General features: G+C 33.0%; 1 protein-coding gene and 1 long non-coding RNA gene across 18 annotated transcripts; one reads left to right on the forward strand and one right to left on the reverse strand.

The window, feature by feature from the left end:
• Positions 1-1,267: 1,267 nt before the first annotated feature.
• On the reverse strand, positions 1,268-16,907 carry LOC110605304 (hepatoma-derived growth factor-related protein 2). 17 transcript variants are annotated; one of them, XM_043952592.1, is made up of 10 exons: positions 16,164-16,302; positions 10,469-10,527; positions 8,716-8,766; positions 7,824-7,916; positions 7,584-7,678; positions 6,428-6,654; positions 4,388-4,812; positions 3,759-4,097; positions 2,954-3,012; positions 1,268-2,732 (listed from the first exon to the last, which is right to left on the reverse strand). In XM_043952592.1, exons 7-10 carry the CDS (start codon positions 4,619-4,621, stop codon positions 1,346-1,348), a joined length of 2,019 nt encoding a protein of 672 aa, XP_043808527.1. In that variant the 5' UTR covers positions 4,622-4,812; positions 6,428-6,654; positions 7,584-7,678; positions 7,824-7,916; positions 8,716-8,766; positions 10,469-10,527; positions 16,164-16,302; the 3' UTR covers positions 1,268-1,345. The 17 variants fall into 17 exon arrangements, with proteins under 17 accessions (XP_043808527.1, XP_021599450.2, XP_043808537.1 ...); XM_021743758.2 differs by lacking the exon at positions 16,164-16,302 and adding an exon at positions 15,504-15,845; XM_043952602.1 differs by lacking the exons at positions 8,716-8,766; positions 16,164-16,302 and adding an exon at positions 15,504-15,577 and having other exon boundaries at positions 1,268-2,169; positions 2,386-2,732.
• Positions 1,693-3,079, forward strand: LOC122722282. Its single transcript, XR_006349231.1, has 2 exons — positions 1,693-1,773; positions 2,215-3,079. It is a non-coding gene; the product is annotated as an uncharacterized LOC122722282 (long non-coding RNA).
• Positions 16,908-18,387: the final 1,480 nt, after the last annotated feature.

The raw sequence follows: 18,387 nt of genomic DNA on the forward strand, positions 1-18,387 counted from the left end.
AGCCAATCTCCATCCATCAACACTATTCTTGGAATTTATTCTAACCCAATTTATTCTTGGAATCTTAGAGGGACAAGATTGAGATATATTAAAGAAATTGGCTTTCCATCCATCAACACTATTCTTGGAATTAGAATTGGGTTAGAATAAATTTTCATCCAAATGACATTCCTCCTTTTCATCCCAATTGCTGAGCGTCAACATTTGGTTTAGTTTAAAATTAAATCCAATGGAATTAATCTAATTTAGTTTAATTTGATTGATTTTAATTTTTAATAAATTTTTTTATTTTTTATCTTTTATTTTTAATATTTTAAAATTTAATTGAAATATTTTAATCTTAGATCTAATCTCTATGTATTATTGATAATAATATATTATTATCATTAATCGGTTCGATTTAATTTTTTTGATTTTTTTCTGATCAAAATCGAATCGAATTAAAATAAATAAAACATCGAACTGAATTTTTAATTTAATTCGATTCGATCAATTTTTTCAATTTAAATCAAATATTGCTCACCTTTACCAATTGTTACTATAAAAAAAGGAAGACAAAAAGACAAGTTGTTATGGCATCACACAAAAAATGGTCACTGTGAGGTACAATCTGTTTATTATATTGCTAAAATTCATTTTTAATAGTACTTGATAACAACTCCTTTTTCTTTTTTTAGAACCGAAAATTCATATATTTCTTTAAATGCTCGAAAATAATTTAGTTTTGGTTTCACCGTCCCTTATAATTTAATTTTCTTTCAATGCCCGAGAGCAATTTAGTTTAGTATTTAATTCTTGGAATTCAATTCTATGAAATTGGTCATAACCAAAACCAATTCCAATCAAATTTGATAGAATTTGAAATGAATTTCACAAAATTTATAATACCAATATTTTTTGGATTAAAATGTCATTCCCAAATAATTTAATCTAAATAATTTATCCCATATATTTTATTAGTCATAAAAGTGAAACCTAATTTTCTATACTATTTATTTTATTATGTAAATTAAAAATTATTTTAAATTCATTAATATATTTTTAATGGGTTTATATTTTTATTAATTTTTATAAATTTATTAGATATAAAAATTTTTGATAGAATAGAATTTTTTATTTTACTCTTAAGGATAGTTTAGAAAATGAAAAAATGAGTTATGTGAAATTTAATTAAATTCTATATTTTAAGTTTTCTCATACCAAATAATAGAACTGATTTCAAATGACATTAATGTCATCTGTCCAATGTTTGTTTACCACAAACTACTGTGAAGAACTGACATATCTCATCTGTGATAAATAAATTAAGAAAATGATGTTCATCATCAATTACTTATTCTAGACATCAATAGCAGTCTGTTTTCCTTTTAGGAGGCCTGCCTCTTCTTTTACTCTGCTGCTGCTCATTGTAATCCTGATCACTGGATGGCAACAAACTATTCCTAATCATATCAGTATCAGACTTTAGTTTAGGGGGTCTCCCTCTGCCTCGAGGCTTAGATGATGGCTGTTGCTCATCTTGATGCTGAGGATCTTTGTTCAAAGGTGCTTTTGGTTTAGGAGATCTTTCCATGCTAGAAAGGTCAAGCTGCTGCTCTGGATCTTTGTGCCATTCAAGAAAAGCAGGTGATTCAACAGAATGTAACTTGGCTTCCATTTGTTGATTAGAGAGAATCATATCAGTATCAGACTTTAGTTTTCGGGGTCTCCCTCTGCCTCGAGGCTTAGATGATGGCTGTTGCTCATCTTGATGCTGAGGATCTTTGTTCACAGGTGCTTTTGGTTTAGGAGATCTTTCCATGCTAGAAAGGTCAAGCTGCTGCTCTGGATCTTTGTGCCATTCAAGAAAAGCAGATGATTCAACAGAATGTAATTTGGCTTCCATTTGTTGATTAGAGAGAATCATATTATCAGACTTTAGTTTACGGGGTCTCCCTCTGCCTCGAGGCTTAGATGATGGCTGTTGCTCATCTTGATGCTGAGGATCTTTGTTCACAGGTGCTTTTGGTTTAGGAGATCTTTCCATGCTAGAAAGGTCAAGCTGCTGCTCTGGATCTTTGTGCCATTCAAGAAAAGCAGGTGATTCAACATAATGTAACTTGGCTTCCATTTGTTGATTAGAGATAATCATATCAGTATCAGACTTTAGTTTACGGGGTCTCCCTCTGCCTCGAGGCTTAGATGATGGCTGTTGCTCAGGATCTTTGTTCACAGGTGCTTTTGGTTTAGGAGATCTTTCCATGCTAGAAAGGTCAAGCTGCTGCTCTGGATCTTTGTGCCATTCAAGAAAAGCAGGTGATTCAACAGAATGTAATTTGGCTTTCATTTGTTGATTAGAGAGAATCATATCAGTACTAGACTTTAGTTTACGGGGTCTTCCTCTGCCTCGAGGCTTAGATGATGGCTGTTGCTCATCTTGATGCTGAGGATCTTTGTTCACAGGTGCTTTTGGTTTAGGAGATCTTTCCATGCTAGAAAGGTCAAGCTGCTGCTCTGAATCTTTGTGCCATTCAAGAAAAGAAGGTGATTCAACAGAATGTAATTTGGCTTCCATTTGTTGATTAGAGAGAATCTGTGGGTGAGGATGCTGCTCTGACAATAGATCACAAATAAGTTCCTTCTGTTCACAAGGGCTTGTAATATTCAGTTGCTTTTCCTCTTCCACCACACCCAAGTTATGGGTAACAATGGCTTGAACATCGTCTTGCTTGTTAAATCCCACCTGGACGCCTCTGTTTTCTCAACAAAAGTGGACACATTTAAGCTGTATCACTAGTATAGTATCGTAACATCAATATTTAAAAAAAAAAAAATCAAAAAACCAAGTCAGTTTGATTTCCTTCTCCTCAGACTTTCCCATTTTCACTACATGGTTACACCCTGGCTTTCTTCTGATGATAATTGAGTAACATACATACACATAAGATCAGTAAATGTGAGAAGGGCTGTTTACCTCTCCAATGTGGTCATCTGATCCTTTTGCCGCTTCAGTTCCATAGCTTGGAGAGTATCCTGACACCATGGCTATCATTTATAATTTATTCATATCTAAGAAAACAACCATGCAAAATTGATTGTTTATACATCTTCCAACACAAGATGGACCCTAGATTCTGCAGTAACTTGCTGTTTATGTGCACTAATGCAAAAATGGAACAAGGAAAAACATGTTTGAATCTATTTGCTATCAAGTGCATTAAAATCTTATGCTCATATCCTCCTTCCATCCCATGCAAGCTTACTATTCTTTTTTCTTTTCCTTTTTTGGTTCAAGAAAGAATAAAGGAGAAGGGAAAAAAAAAATTGACTACATGCAACATAGCACCAAAAAGAAAGAAAGAAAAAAGCTGATATAGCTTGACTAAAATATTTGATGGCAAGCAAGTATATAACAAACGTGGTAATATATAATTATATATAGTTCATAATATATTTATCTAAAATTCTTTATAATTTACTACTACAAAATTAAATAAAAAAATACATAAAATAAATAGTCACATAGGTTTTATTTAAAGTAATGCTCTTCGTTGTATTAGAGACTTGAAGTCTTGATAATTAAATTAGAACTAAAATTTTTAGCAATTTCCAGCCACCTTACTGTCTGCAAGAAATTCAACTTCCATTTTATTGCCTAATCTAGTTTTGAAATGATCCACCAGTTGTGTCCGTAAAAATTGGAAATCCATAAGATGGTGGCATCAAAAGTTGAGGATTAACACTTTTTTATTAATAAACTATGCAATAATGATGCTCACCTCTAATACTTCAATTTGTTGCTTTTCTGCTTGACCTTGTTTCTTCTTCCTCTTCGTCACTCTGACTTTTTTCCTGCCTTGCCCACCTCTGCGGCCCTCCTTTTTCCTACTTGAACCTGTCACCTCCTTTAACTCGCAATCTTCTTCAACTAAAAGTATATATCGTTCATTATTTACACATGCTAACTCCATATTCCCACAAAGCTTCCCCAAATGATGACTCAAAAAACTCTCATGGCCCCATGGCAAATGCTCATACTCTCTTTTAATAAATGCTGATATTTCCTCCTTGGTGGACCCCTCTTCATTATTCAACTCTGAAATTGCCCTTTGGATCATCTTTAGAATGGAAAAATAAAAAACAGAAAGCCAATTGAGAACATTTAACAAACACAAAGATGATATCTAACATACAGAAACACAATAACTCCGAAATGACTTTTAAGGCAAATAGAAAGCAATTTTCACTTTTAGGCTTAAAAATTAAGCAGCGGCCGAAATACTATCCAAAATGAGCTTCTTCATCGATTTGCTCATCAGAATATCGAAAGACAAGCAAGATATGTACTTCAAACAGCAACGCATTTAATCAAAAGAAAGCGAAACAATACAAGATGCTGGTTACTCACAGAAGAATAAGGTGGGTGAGACGGAGTGTCGAAACTGGGGAAGAATTCATGCAGCCGTCGTTCAATGTGGGTCTTGAGTTGAGGCGCAATGTTTCCCGACGGGCTTATTTTGGAAAACACACGAGCTTTCAGATTGTTCATTATAGGCTCGTATCTATCATCTTCGTATCTATCATCTGTAAGAAGATTGTTGGGATTTTGAGAGGAGCAGGGGACAGCGTTAGGTTCTTCCATCTTTGGATTTTGAGTATGATTTTCTCTGGTGAAACTGATTGCTATTGTGGAAAACCCGCTAGCAGTGGCCGCTGAGACGCCCGAGCCTAACCTTAAACTTTATGAGTTGTGACGGTTTCGTTAGGGTGGGGTCTCTTCATAATCCTCTTATGTGCTATTCCTACTTTGTCAACAATTCATATAATCGGGTCCTGGCGAGGAGGGACGTAACCGTTAGTTTTGTTCCCAAAATTAAACTATTTAAATTTGAATTCAATTTATATCAGTATATTTGAATTTGTCTCAATCTTATTAAAAATTAGTTTAAAATATTTAAATTCATTCTAAAATTTTAAATTATTATTATTTAAATAAAATTTAAATTTATTTAAATTTATATATTTTAATTAATAATTTATATAAAAAATATTTTTCATTAATAATTTTTATTTAAAAATTTAATATCTTTAACAAATATTTAAATTTAAATTTTTAAATGAAAAAATATAAAAAATTATAAATATTATTATAAAATATATTTTTTACATTAAATTAATTATTTATATAAATAAATTCAAATATGAGTTATACATAAAATTTAAATTCGATCCGAATTCATAATAATTATTATTTTTTTAAATCCAAACTTATATCGAACTTAATTATAATCGTTAAAATTCATTCTATTAAAATTTCGATCTGTTATCCGGGAATAATGTACTAAGCACCCAATTTAATATGTTAAATAAATATTTATTTTTATATTTAAACCAGAGAAATTATATTATATGACAGTGATATTTATTTATATATAATCATATATTTATAATAATTAATATTTTATTTAAATATGTTACATTTTATTTAATCTTTTTAATTTAAAAGAAAAGAAAAAATATATTAATTAACAGTAAACATATAATTAAATAATATTAGTAAAATAAAAATAAAAATTTCTCTAATTATTATTATTATAAATTTAATATTATCAATTTATTTCACCAATATAATTATATTAGTTATTCACTTAAAATTTTATTTCTCTAATTTTCTAGAAAGAGTCCTTTTTTATGAGAATTTCTTTTTCAATTTCCTTATCACTTTCGTATAGTACTATTATTCCTAAATAAAGCAGAATTTTTAATGCTCCACGTATCTTGAAATTTTCCTAAAAAATATTTTAATTAAATTTATTATTTTATGTAATCTAATTAAATAGAATTTATGTGGTTTTGCAAGTGAATATTAGTTTATATTTATTATATATATATATATAGATAGTTAACTTCATATTATTATTTAATTTATGAAATTTTTTTTAAATGAGATTAGAAATTGAAAGAATAAAACCCGAGATCTCTCAAATTTAATCGAATATACTTACTATAGGGCTAATCTGTGCTATGAAAAATTATTATATGTTTATACCATGACATAATTTTTTTTTTGGAAAGATATTTGAAGAGGAGGATGATTTCCGTATATATTTTGTAGAGGATTATGTTAGAAGGCTGAATTTATTAAAAAAACAAATATGAAAAATTATTTATAAGAAGTACTAATAATAAAAGCACAAAAAGAGAAAACTATAATTCGTTAAATTATATATAAAAATTTTAATACAATTTTTAAAATATAAAAAATCACTCATTTAAAAAATAAATCATTTTTCTTAAAATAATTTAAGTTTTTATTTACTTATTAAAATATTTTATCAATTAATTTTTGTCCAAAATATTTTTTGAAACACAAATTAAGCCTTAATTGCTTTTTAAACTAACAACGTTCATTGCTCAAGAAAAGAAAAGAGCATCCAAAATATCTAACCTTTTTAGATGTTAAGGCCTGAAGGTTCTCACAACTTCCTCATAGGCTGGCCTCTTGTAGTCCACTGCCTGCAATCAATTACATAGACCATCTTGAGCTTTTTGACGCACCATACCTGCTCAACAACTTCTTCAGGGCTCGCCCACTTCCATTCTGCAAATTCTGGATCTCCTTCACTATTTGCCAGTTTAATCTCACTCTCATCTTTTGTCAATCTCATGAGGAACCTGTCAATTGCGCAGAGAACTCATTTTCACCCCTCAAATTATATGCTGGAAGTGACAGTATATAATAAATCATATTTTCCTTTTTATTTCCATTTTCTTCCCTTTCTAAAACAGAAAAACTGATTTTTCTGCAACAAATTATTGGTGTGCTAGTTGCATTTGTGCTAATTTAATGTTGGCCAAACACTATATAAACGGATGAAGCAATTAGTTTAGAGCTAAAAGGCTGCAGAGGGAACCACTGTGAATCCCGAATTGGATTAGACTTTAAACATACCAGAAGAAATCCTCAAATATTAATATGTTACATGTCACTTGGACATCCGTCTTCTTGGGATTACTTACATAATTCCATGCAAAATCAACTGTTAGCTCAATTGGCCTGCTTGCCTAGTGGAAGTGGATTTGTTAGCATATATGCTCTACACGGCTTTTAATAGATTGATAGCTCATTTTGCCTAGTTTCTTGACTCAGTTAATGGACTTGATTAAACTTCAAACCACTGACCCATAATCATAAATTTATCTATTTCCTTCGCTATCAACTGAATTCAACAGCTAGTTCTACCATAATTTGGTCTGCAGCAAAATTCTGGTGGCGTTAAAAAGAAAAATTCCATTTAATAGTGTAATCAGCCAGTCCCAGGTGGTTAAGCACACACAGGTGTGCATATCTGTCATATTTATGTGCACCTTCTAGTAGTATTCTAAGGGGTCAGATTAGGATCACAAGAGTGGGATGAAAAGAATAACACTGAAGGCAGATCTTAAGTCTTTAAGACCAATGTTGCATTCAAGGCTATGGAGTAGATGGTCAGTTGGTCACATTGCATAATATACATGTAATTAAACTATGTTAAAAAAAATGTGAAATACTTTCATGGAATCAATATATGCTTGTAGTGTACGTGTGTGTGGCAGAGACGCACCACTTCTGTGCCTGCCCATGCCATTCACCTCCCTACAAACGATTCACTTTGGCCTTCACAGCAGGTGGAAAGTCACAAGTCAACCAACTTGGTACCTGTCATGCACAGCCAATGGAATACCAAATGAACACTGCCAATCCAATGTTAGATCTTATAAGACTTAAATTACTCAAGGAATTGTTATATTTCCAGCACTCTCATCAATCATCATTCATTCCTTAGGAAGAATCATTTTTGGACCTCAGCAATAATTTCAGCAGACACTATCCCAGTTTCTTCTCGTAATTCCCTGATGGCTGCAGATCTAGGCTCCTCATTGACTTCAATACCCCCCTAAGAAGCAATCACAAATATGGACTAGCTTAGGTCTAATGAACTCTTCTTTGATAGAACGAGAGCTTGATGTAAGAAATAACCTTAGCTTCAATTTCTATGATAAATGATATATGAACTCATCGTCCAAAATTTAAATGGAAAGGTGGTCTAATGAATCCCAATGACAGATTTTTTTTTTATTGAATGACTCAAAGAGTTAAAGCAAACCCACTTATGGATCAGAAATCCAAAAGTTCACCATTATAACTAAGTTCTGTACCCATAATTTCTATAAATTCACATGAAATAGAACAAAAGCATAGAAGAAGAAGAAAAATATCTATTATCACTTCAACTAAACTCCATGAGGCCACAATGGTCACAACATGACTTGGGATCCTATGAAAATAAAGATGGTGCAGAATACATCTATGGAAGATCATATGGAAAGACTTCCAAGATACTTGATTCCCATAATCTGTCTATGTGAGATGTGTTTCACAGGAAAGTGCGCTATTTCATTAACAAAAAGGGTTTTCTTCGCTAAGGGAGGAAGGCCTTGAATCGAGAACAACTAAGAGAGTTAGGAATTAAAACAAATGAACAGTTTGATCTGTCAGACAAATCATCGAGATGCATGCCATAGGTATTGTTCAATAGAGGAAGCATATATGCATAATCCACTGTGCAACAATGGTGGAGGACTAAGTTAACCTTAACATAAATGGTTATGAATTGAATTATCTTTCTGCATTTCTAAGCAATTAAATTTTGGAACAAGTTCAACGAAGAAAAATAATATACAATACGGCACTACCTGAGGCATCTGCCATACTCCTGGAACATTTAATCTAGAAGCCACAAAAATCTGCAAGTATATTATGGACTGTTATCATTTTTCTTTCATAGAATGTGCAAAACCTAAATGAATAAAAAAGAATAAGGCTTATAAGGCTTAAATTACTCAAGGAATACCAAATGAACACTGCCAATCCAATGTTAGATTTTATAAGCCTTAAATTACTCAGGAATTGTTATATTTCCAGCACTCTCATCAATCATCATTCATTCCTTAGGAAGAATCATTTTTGGACCTCAGCAATAATTTCAGCAGACACTATCCCAGTTTCTTCTCGTAATTCCCTGATGGCTGCAGATCTACCCTACTCATTGTCTTCAATACCCCCCTAAGAAGCAATCACAAATATGGACTAGCTTAGGTCTAATGAACTCTTCTTTGATAGAACGAGAGCTTGTTGTAAGAAATAACCTTAGCTTCAATTTCTATGATAAATGATATATGAACTCATTGTCCAAAATCTAAATGGGAAAGGTGGTCTAATGAATCCCATGACAGTTTTTTTTTTTATCGAATGACTCAGAGTTAAAGCAAACCCACTTATGGATCAGAAATCCAAAAGCTCACCATTATAACTAAGTTCTATACCCATAATTTCTATAAATTCACATGAAATAGAACAAAAGCTAATTTTAAAATTGAATAGTCCATAACTGCCATCTTAGGTGCATGATTCTAGACATTAATAGCAGTCTGTTTTCCTTTTAGGAGGCCTGCCTCTTCTTTTACTCTGCTGTTGCTGCTGCTCATTGTAATCCTGATCACTGGATGGTAACAAACTATTCCTAATCATATCAGTATAAGACTTTAGTTTACGGGGTCTCCCTCTGCCTCGAGGCTTAGATGATGGCTGTTGCTCATCCTGATGATGCTGAGGATCTTTGTTCACAGGTGCTTTTGGTTTAGGAGATCTTTCCATGTTAGAAAGGTCAAGCTGCTGCTCTGGACCTTTGTGCCATTCAAGAAAAGCAGGTGATTCAACAGAATGTAATTTGGCTTCCATTTGTTCATTAGAGAGAATCCGTGGTTGAGGATGCTGCTCTGACAATAGATCACAAATAAGTTCCTTCTGTTCACAAGGGCTTGTAATATTCAGTTGCTTTTCCTCTTCCACCACACCCAAGTTATGGGTAACAATGGCTTGAACTTCGTCTTGCTTGTTAAATCCCACCTGGACGCCTCTGTTTTCTCAACAAAAGTGGACACATTTAAGCTGTATCACTAGTATAGTATTGTAACATCAATATTTTTTAAAAAAAAATATCATCATGGTCCAAGTTATGGGTAACAATGGCTTGAACTTCGTCTTGCTTGTTAAATCCCACCTGGACGCCTCTGTTTTCTCAACAAAAGTGGACACATTTAAGCTGTATCACTAGTATAGTATTGTAACATCAATATTTTTTTAAAAAAATATCATCATGGTCCAAGTTATGGGTAACAATGGCTTGAACTTTGTCTTGCTTGTTAAATCCCACCTGGACGCCTCTGTTTTCTCAACAAAAGTGGACACATTTAAGCTGTATCACTAGTATAGTATCGTAACATCAATACTTAAAAAAAAAAAAAAATCAAAAAACCAAGTCAGTTTGATTTCCTTCTCCTCAGACTTTCCCATTTTCACTACATGGTTACACCCTGGCTTTCTTCTGATGATAATTGAGTAACATACATACACATAAGATCAGTAAATGTGAGAAGGGCTGTTTACCTCTCCAATGTGGTCATCTGATCCTTTTGCCGCTTCAGTTCCATAGCTTGGAGAGTATCCTGACACCATGGCTATCATTTATAATTTATTCATATCTAAGAAAACAACCATGCAAAATTGATTGTTTATACATCTTCCAACACAAGATGGACCTAGATTCTGCAGTAACTTGCTGTTTATGTGCACTAATGCAAAAATGGAACAAGGAAAAACATGTTTGAATCTATTTGCTATCAAGTGCATTAAAATCTTATGCTCATATCCTCCTTCCATCTCATGCAAGCTTACTATTCTTTTTTCTTTTCCTTTTTTGGTTCAAGAAAGAATAAAGGAGAAGATAAAAAAAAATTGACTACATGAGGGAAAAAACAATTGACTACATGCAACATAGCACCAAAAAGAAAGAAAAAAAAAAGCTGATATTCAGTAGTGGAGCTTGACTAAAATATTTGATGAAGCCAATGGCAAGCAAGTATATAACAAACGTGATAATATATAATTATATATAGTTCATAATATATTCATATGCAAAAAGATATATAATATCTAAAATTCTTTATAATTTACTACTACAAAATTAAGTAAAAAAAAAATACATAAAATAAATAGTCACATAGGTTTTATTTAAAGTGTAGAAATATAATATTTTATTATATTTCACAATAGAGATTACAACCTATTTATACACGAGAGACGATATCTAAATAGGAAGGAAAATCAAGCTTATGATTATACAATCTCCGAGATTAAATAACTAACCCATCTATCAATATTTATTTATTTCCTACACATATTTACTTCCTATATAACTGTAACACTACCCCTCAAGTTGGATCATACATATTTATCATGCCCAACTTGTTAAAAAAATATTCTATGTGAGGCCCATTTAAAGTTTTGGTGAATAGGTCACCCAATTGCTCTCCTGTCTTCACATAATTGGTGGAGATTAAATTTTCTTGAATATTCTCACGGATGAAATGACAGTCAACTTCAATATGCTTAGTCCGTTCATGGTATACCGGATTGGAAGCAATGTGAAGAGCAGCTTGATTATCACACCAAAGTTTCGCAGGTGATGCAACATCTATACAAACTTTTTTCAGTAGATGATTTATCCACAAAATCTCACAAGTCCATTGAGCCATAGCCCTATATTCTAACTCGGCACTGGATCTAGATGCCACATTTTGCTTCTTACTTTTCCAAGACACTAAGTTTCCTCCAACAAATACACAACCTCCTATCACTTTTGGATCCCGCCCAGTCAGAATCAGAAAACACTCAAGTGCAGTATGCCCATGATATCTGTAGAGTATACCAAGTCCAAGAGCCCCTTTTAAATAACATAGAATTTGTTCTAGAGTGGCCCAATGTTTCACCGTAGGTGCAGACATGAACTGACTTACAACACTTACTGCAAAAGCAATATCTGGCCGAGTCATTACCATAAGATAGTTCAGCTTTCCAACCAACCTCCTGTACCTCTCTAGATCATCATAAGGGTCTCCGTCATCTTTTGTAAAACATATATTATGAATCATTGGTGTGCTACATGGTTTAGCTCCCATCTTCCCAATTTCTGCAAGTCAAGGACATACTTCCTTTGAGACAAGAAAATTCCTTTGAGACAGGAAAATTCCCTTTTTACTCCTCAAGACTTCGAGTCCTAAGAAATATTTAAGCTGACCCAAGTCTTTGGTATGAAAACTCGCATTCAAGTAGTTTTTGAGAGAAGTTCTCTGTACTATCATTCCCTGTAATGACAGTATCATCAACATATACAACAAGGAGAATAATACCATGTATCATTGATATCTAATTGATGTAAAGACCAATGCTGAGAAGCAGCTAGGGAGATGAACAAGCAGACTGAGGTCATTTTTGCCACAGGAGAAAAAGTGTCAGAATAGTCAACGCCATAGGTTTGGGCATAACCTTTGGTGACAAGACGGGTCTTAAGCCTCGCTATGGAGGCATCTGGATTGACTTTGACGGCAAAAACCCATTTACAGTCTACAGTCTTCTTGCTAGAGGGTAAATCAACTAGTTCCCAAGTATGATTTTCATCTACAGCCTTGATCTCCTCAAACATTGCATCACGCCATCCAGAATGAGCTAAGGCTTCTTTAACTGTCTTAGGCAAAGAAATGGAATCTAGAGAGACAATTATGGAGGTAGAAGAAGGAGGCAGGTGATTATAACACAGAAAATTAGCAACAGAATAGATAGATTTACATTGTCGTTTACCTTTACGAAGACTAATGGAGAGGTCAAGGTCAGTCGGTGATGGATCTGATGGTGAAGAAGATTCTGGTGCAGGACATGTATCATCAGGTACTGGTCTCCGATAGTAAACTTGAACAACTGACGGATTAACAGGAGGCTGAGTATTAGGAGGAATGTTACCATCAGATTGTGCAGCAGAAGGCATACTCGAAGAGGTTCCATCATCAGATATGATTCTATAGATGAGCCACTCATCATCATCCTCTTGATCAGAAAATATTTGTGCAACAGGATAAAAAGGAACTTTTTCGGAAAAGACTACATCTGTTGAGACCAGATATTTGTTGAGGTCTGGAGAGTAACACCGATACCCCTTCTGAAGGCGAGAATATCCCAAGAAAACACGCTTCAAAGCTTTAGGATCAAATTTAGTCACATGAGGTCTAACATCCCGAACATAGCAAGTACTGCCAAATAGTCGTAGTTCAAGAGGAAATAATAGCTTGTTAGGAAAGAGAATATTATAAGGAATATTACCGTTTAGTACTGCGGAGAGCATGCGATTAATGAGAAAGCATGCAGTAGAGACAACATCAGCCCAAAATTGTTTAGGAACTTGCACTTGAAACAATAGAGCTCTAGCAGTCTCAAGAAGATGTCGATTCTTCCTTTCAGCTATCCCATTTTGAGCGGGTGTATCAACACATGACGATTGGTGAAGAATACCTTGTTGAGTCATACAGGCCCGAAATGATTCTAACATGTATTCTTTAACATTGTCGCTCCACAAAATTTTCACAGAAACATTAAATTGAGTCTTGATTTCAGCGCAAAAGGCAGAAAAATGAGAAAACACTTCTGAAAGATGCTTCATAAAATAAATCCAAGTCATTCTAGAGTAATCATCCACAAAAGTGATAAAATATCTAAATCCAGTCTTTGATCCAACCGGACATGGGCCCTAAACATTTGAATGAACTAATTCATAAACATTTGAATGAACTAATTCAAAAGTAGATTCAGCTCGTTTATTGACTCTAGGACTTAAAGAGATTCGATGATGTTTTGCAAAATGACACGACTCACATTCCAGTAAAGATGCCTCATGAAATTGAGGGCATAACTTCTTCAAAACCGGTAAAGAAGGGTGTCCCAACCGACAAATGTGCTTTAAACGGAGACACGACACTTGAGCAGGCAATAGGCTGAGGCACCCATGCATCCAAAATGTAGAGACCCCCAGATACATGTCCTTTACCAATAATCTACTTCGTCACAAGATTCTGAATGAGACAATGATCAGGAAAAAAGGAAACACAACAATTTAGGTCTTTAGTAAGTTTATTCACAGAGATTAAATTAAAGGCAAGATTAGGTAAACTTAGCATAGATGATAGGGTAATAGGAGTAGGTTTTACAGTCTCAGAACCCTCAACATTATAGGTTGACTCATCAGCTATAATAACAGGAGAATGTGCTTTATGAGATCGAAAGCTAGTAAAAATATGAGGATTACCTGTCATGTGATCTGTGGCGCCAGAATCAATGACCTATTTATATGAAGAGGAAATAAAACATGTTTTACCTGTCTCAGTATGGGTCTTACTGTCAAAAACCATTTCAACCAAAACTCTATACTCCTTTACCTTCAAATGAATTAAAGGAAGATAACCCAATACCCAAACGGCAAACGAAACACATATCTGACAAGCGGGTTGCAAGGCAACTAAACGCCTCCACCCAACACCCAAACGACAAACGAACCACAGATCTGACAAGCGGGTTGCAAGGCAACTTCGGCGTCCTCTCTAGGTGGACGATGAGAGACAAATATTATCTTATATGGGTAACACAAAAGAACAGAAGCCCTAAAAATATGAGGATTACCTGTCATGTGATCTGTGGCGCTAGAATCAATGACCTATTTATATGAAGAGAAAATAAGATACGTTTTACCTGTCTCCGTATGGGTCTTACTGTCAAAAATCATTTCAACCAAAACTCTATACTCCTTTACCTTCAAACGAATTAAAGAAAGATAACTCAACACCCAAACGGCAAACGAAACACATATCTGACAAGCGGGTTGCAAGGCAACTAAACGCCTCCACCCAACACCCAAACGACAAACGAACCACAGATCTGACAAGCGGGTTGCAAGGCAACTTCGGCGTCCTCTCTAGATGGACGATGAGAGACAAATATTATCTTATATGGGTAACACAAAAGAACAGGAGCCCTAAGTCTCCAAAAATTTTAAAACTTGATGAGGGAGAAAAAATTAAATCTCTACTAGAATGACTCTGATACCATGTAAAAATATAATATTGTTATATTTCACAATAGAGATTACAACCTATTTATACACGAGAGACGTTATCTAAATAGAAATGAAAATCAAGCCTATGATTATATAATCCCTGAAATTAAGTAACTAACCTATCTATCAATATTTATTTCCTATATAACCTATAACATAATTTAATGCTCTTCATTATCTTAGAGACTTGAAGTCTTGATAATTAAATTAGAACTAAAATTTTTAGCAATTTTCTGTTCTATATAAACCACTGTGTGCCTAATCTAGTTTTGATTATATTTATTACTAAAAATGATAAACCAGTTGTGTCTGTAGAAATTGGAAATCAATACTTTGACACAATGTATTGTATCATCTTTGAATCCAAAAGTAAAATATTTTTTACTTTCATGAGGTATATATATATAAGCTTCGCTGCTGATGGTGGCATCAAAAGTTGATGATTAACACTTTTTTACTAATAAACTATGCAATAATGATGCTCACCTCTAATACTTCAATTTGTTGCTTTTCTGCTTGACCTTGTTTCTTCTTCTTCTTCGTCACTCTGCCTTTTTTCCTCCTGCCTTGCCTACCTCTGCAGCCCTCCTTTTTCGTACTTGAACCTGCCATCTCCTTTAACTCGCAATCTTCTTCAACTAAAAGTATATATCTTTCATTATTTACACATGCTAACTCCATATTCCCACAAAGCTTCCCCAAATGATGACTCAAAAAACTCTCATGGCCCCATGGCAAATGCCCATACTCTCTTTTAATAAATGCTGATATTTCCTCTTGGGTGGACCCCTCTTCATTACTCAACTCTGAAATTCCCCTTTGGATCATCTTTAGAATGGGAAAAAAGAAAAAAAAAAAACAGAAAGCCTATTGAGAACATTTAACCACAAAGATTATATCTAAAAGCATACACATGAATTCCAGAAACACAATCACTGGGAAGTGACTTTTTAAGGCAAATAGAAAGCAATTTTCACTTTTACAATTTGAACAACTACTGATAATTTCGGCTTCAAAATTAAGCAGTGGCCGAAACATTAGATTTGCTCATCAGAATAAAGAAAAACAAGCAAGATACCTACTTCAAACAGCAATGCATTTAATCAAAAGAAAGCCAAACAAGAGTACAAGATGCTGGTTACTCACAGAAGCATAAGGTGGGTGAGACGGAGTGCGGAAACTGGGGAAGAATTCATGCAGCCGTCGTTCAATGTGGGTCTTGAGTTGAGGCGCAATGTTTCCCGACGGGCTTATTTTGGAAAACACAGAAGCTTTGAGATTGTTCATTATATGCTCGTATCTATCATCTGTAAGAAGAGTGTTATGATTTTGAGAGGAGGAGGGAACAGCATTGGGTTCTGCCATCTTTGAATTCTGAGTATGATTTTCTCCTGTGAAACTTATTGCGATTGCGGAAAACCGGCTAGCAGTCCCCGCTGAGACCCAAGAGCTTAATCTTCACTTTATGAGGTGTAACAGTTTCGTTAGGGTGGGATCTAGTAACCAGTTTTTCCGGTTTCCTAATCGCAAATTCACAAATAGTAAGAATCCCATCTATCCAAACAAATTAATTTAAGAAGAATTTAGAGAGAGTGAGTGAGGTTTTGGCAGCTGACCTGATTATAAGAGTTGATAAGACAAACGCCCAGCATTGGGGCGATAACCAGCGGGCAGGCCATCCATTTGTTGCTTCTTGAACCCAACACAGAGAGAAAAAGAAAGGAGCACAGAGAAAGAGAAAAAGAAGATGAGAAGAAGAAACGTTTGAGATAGAGAGGAAGAGTAAAAGCTGCGATATCTATGTATCAGTAGGAGTGAGTACAAGAGCAGGGGAGATAGAGAGAGAAGAAGAACCAGGTGTTTTATGATAATGACGCTGACCAATGACAAATGGGTGACTATTTACAAGTGAGAAAGAGAGAAGGTAATTCGCAATTCAGAATTTGCATGGCACCCGGGGTGAGCATTCGGTCGGTTCGGTTCAAAATCGAACCGAACCGAATAAATCGAAAATCGAAATTTTATTGTTTATGAAAACTGAATCAAACCGATTTTGGTCAGAAACCGAATCGAACCGAACCGGTCTGATTCGGTTCGATTCGGTTCGGTTTGATCGGTTTCGAATTTTAATAATTTTTTTATTTTTTAACTTTATTTTTAGTATTTTAACATTTAATTAAAATATTTTAACTTTAATATAATTTAATTTCTCTATATTATTGAAAAAATATATTATTATCACTAATCGGTTCGGTTCGATTTTTTCGGTTTTTTTTAATCAAAACCGAACCGAATCGAAATAACTAAAATTTCTGAAATTAAAAATTAAATCGAACTGAAATATATAAAAAACCAAACTAAATTTTTAAATCAATTCGGTTCGATTAATTTTTTCAGTTTGAACCGAATACTGCTCAACCCTAACTCAGTGTATCACCTACCTTGGACTTCCTTTTAGGTGGGCCATCATTATGGTAACGGAATCAAATAAATTTTAATTTTTATAAAAATTCAATCCAATTGATTTGTATAAAAATTTGAATGAGTTTAATTCATTTGGATTTAATTTTGTTTAACCGTTTAAATTTTTTAATAAAATTTTTATTTTTTATACTCTATTTTTAATATTTTAAAAATTAATTAAAATATTTTAATTTTAATTATAATTTATTTCTTTTATATAATTATTTATTAATCAATTTAATTTTATTAATTTTTTATAAATTAAAATTAAATTAAAAAATAAATTAATTTTATTTTTAAAATTTTTATTTTAATTAATTTTTTCGATTTAAATAAAATATTATTAACTTTTTATCATAATGTATTAAATTTTGAGAGAATTATTGTGCGGTTTTAGGTTTTTAGAAAATTTATTATTCTATTATAAAATCACACAACTAAATGCACTATTTGTATTTTGTAACTTAATTATTTAGTTTTTTTTAATTAATTTATTTTAATAATAATGAATATTTAAAATTATATTAATTAAATTTTAAAAAAATTCTAAAAAAAATATAAAATTAAAGATTTTTTGATAAATAAAAGATCAACAAAGAACCATCAACGGTAAAAAATCTCGCGTAACAAAAAGTAGTGGATTTCTGCAGACCCTATAGTTACTGCTTGGCGGATTTCTACAGACTTTTTTCAATTACAGATTTTCTAATTTTTTTTAATTTACTATCATCTAATTAGTTCTAAAGTAATTTGATATTCTCCATCTTCAGAAACTTCAAATTTTAATTATAATATCATATAAAAAGATTAGTTTCTTAACTGCTATAGCAATTTATTTAGCAATTGAGAATGAGTTTTTTTTTTTTTTTTTTTTCAATTTGTGAAATGAATTTTATTATATTATATA

Source organism: Manihot esculenta, chromosome 17, assembly GCF_001659605.2.
Source record: "Manihot esculenta cultivar AM560-2 chromosome 17, M.esculenta_v8, whole genome shotgun sequence".
NCBI lineage: Eukaryota > Viridiplantae > Streptophyta > Magnoliopsida > Malpighiales > Euphorbiaceae > Manihot > Manihot esculenta.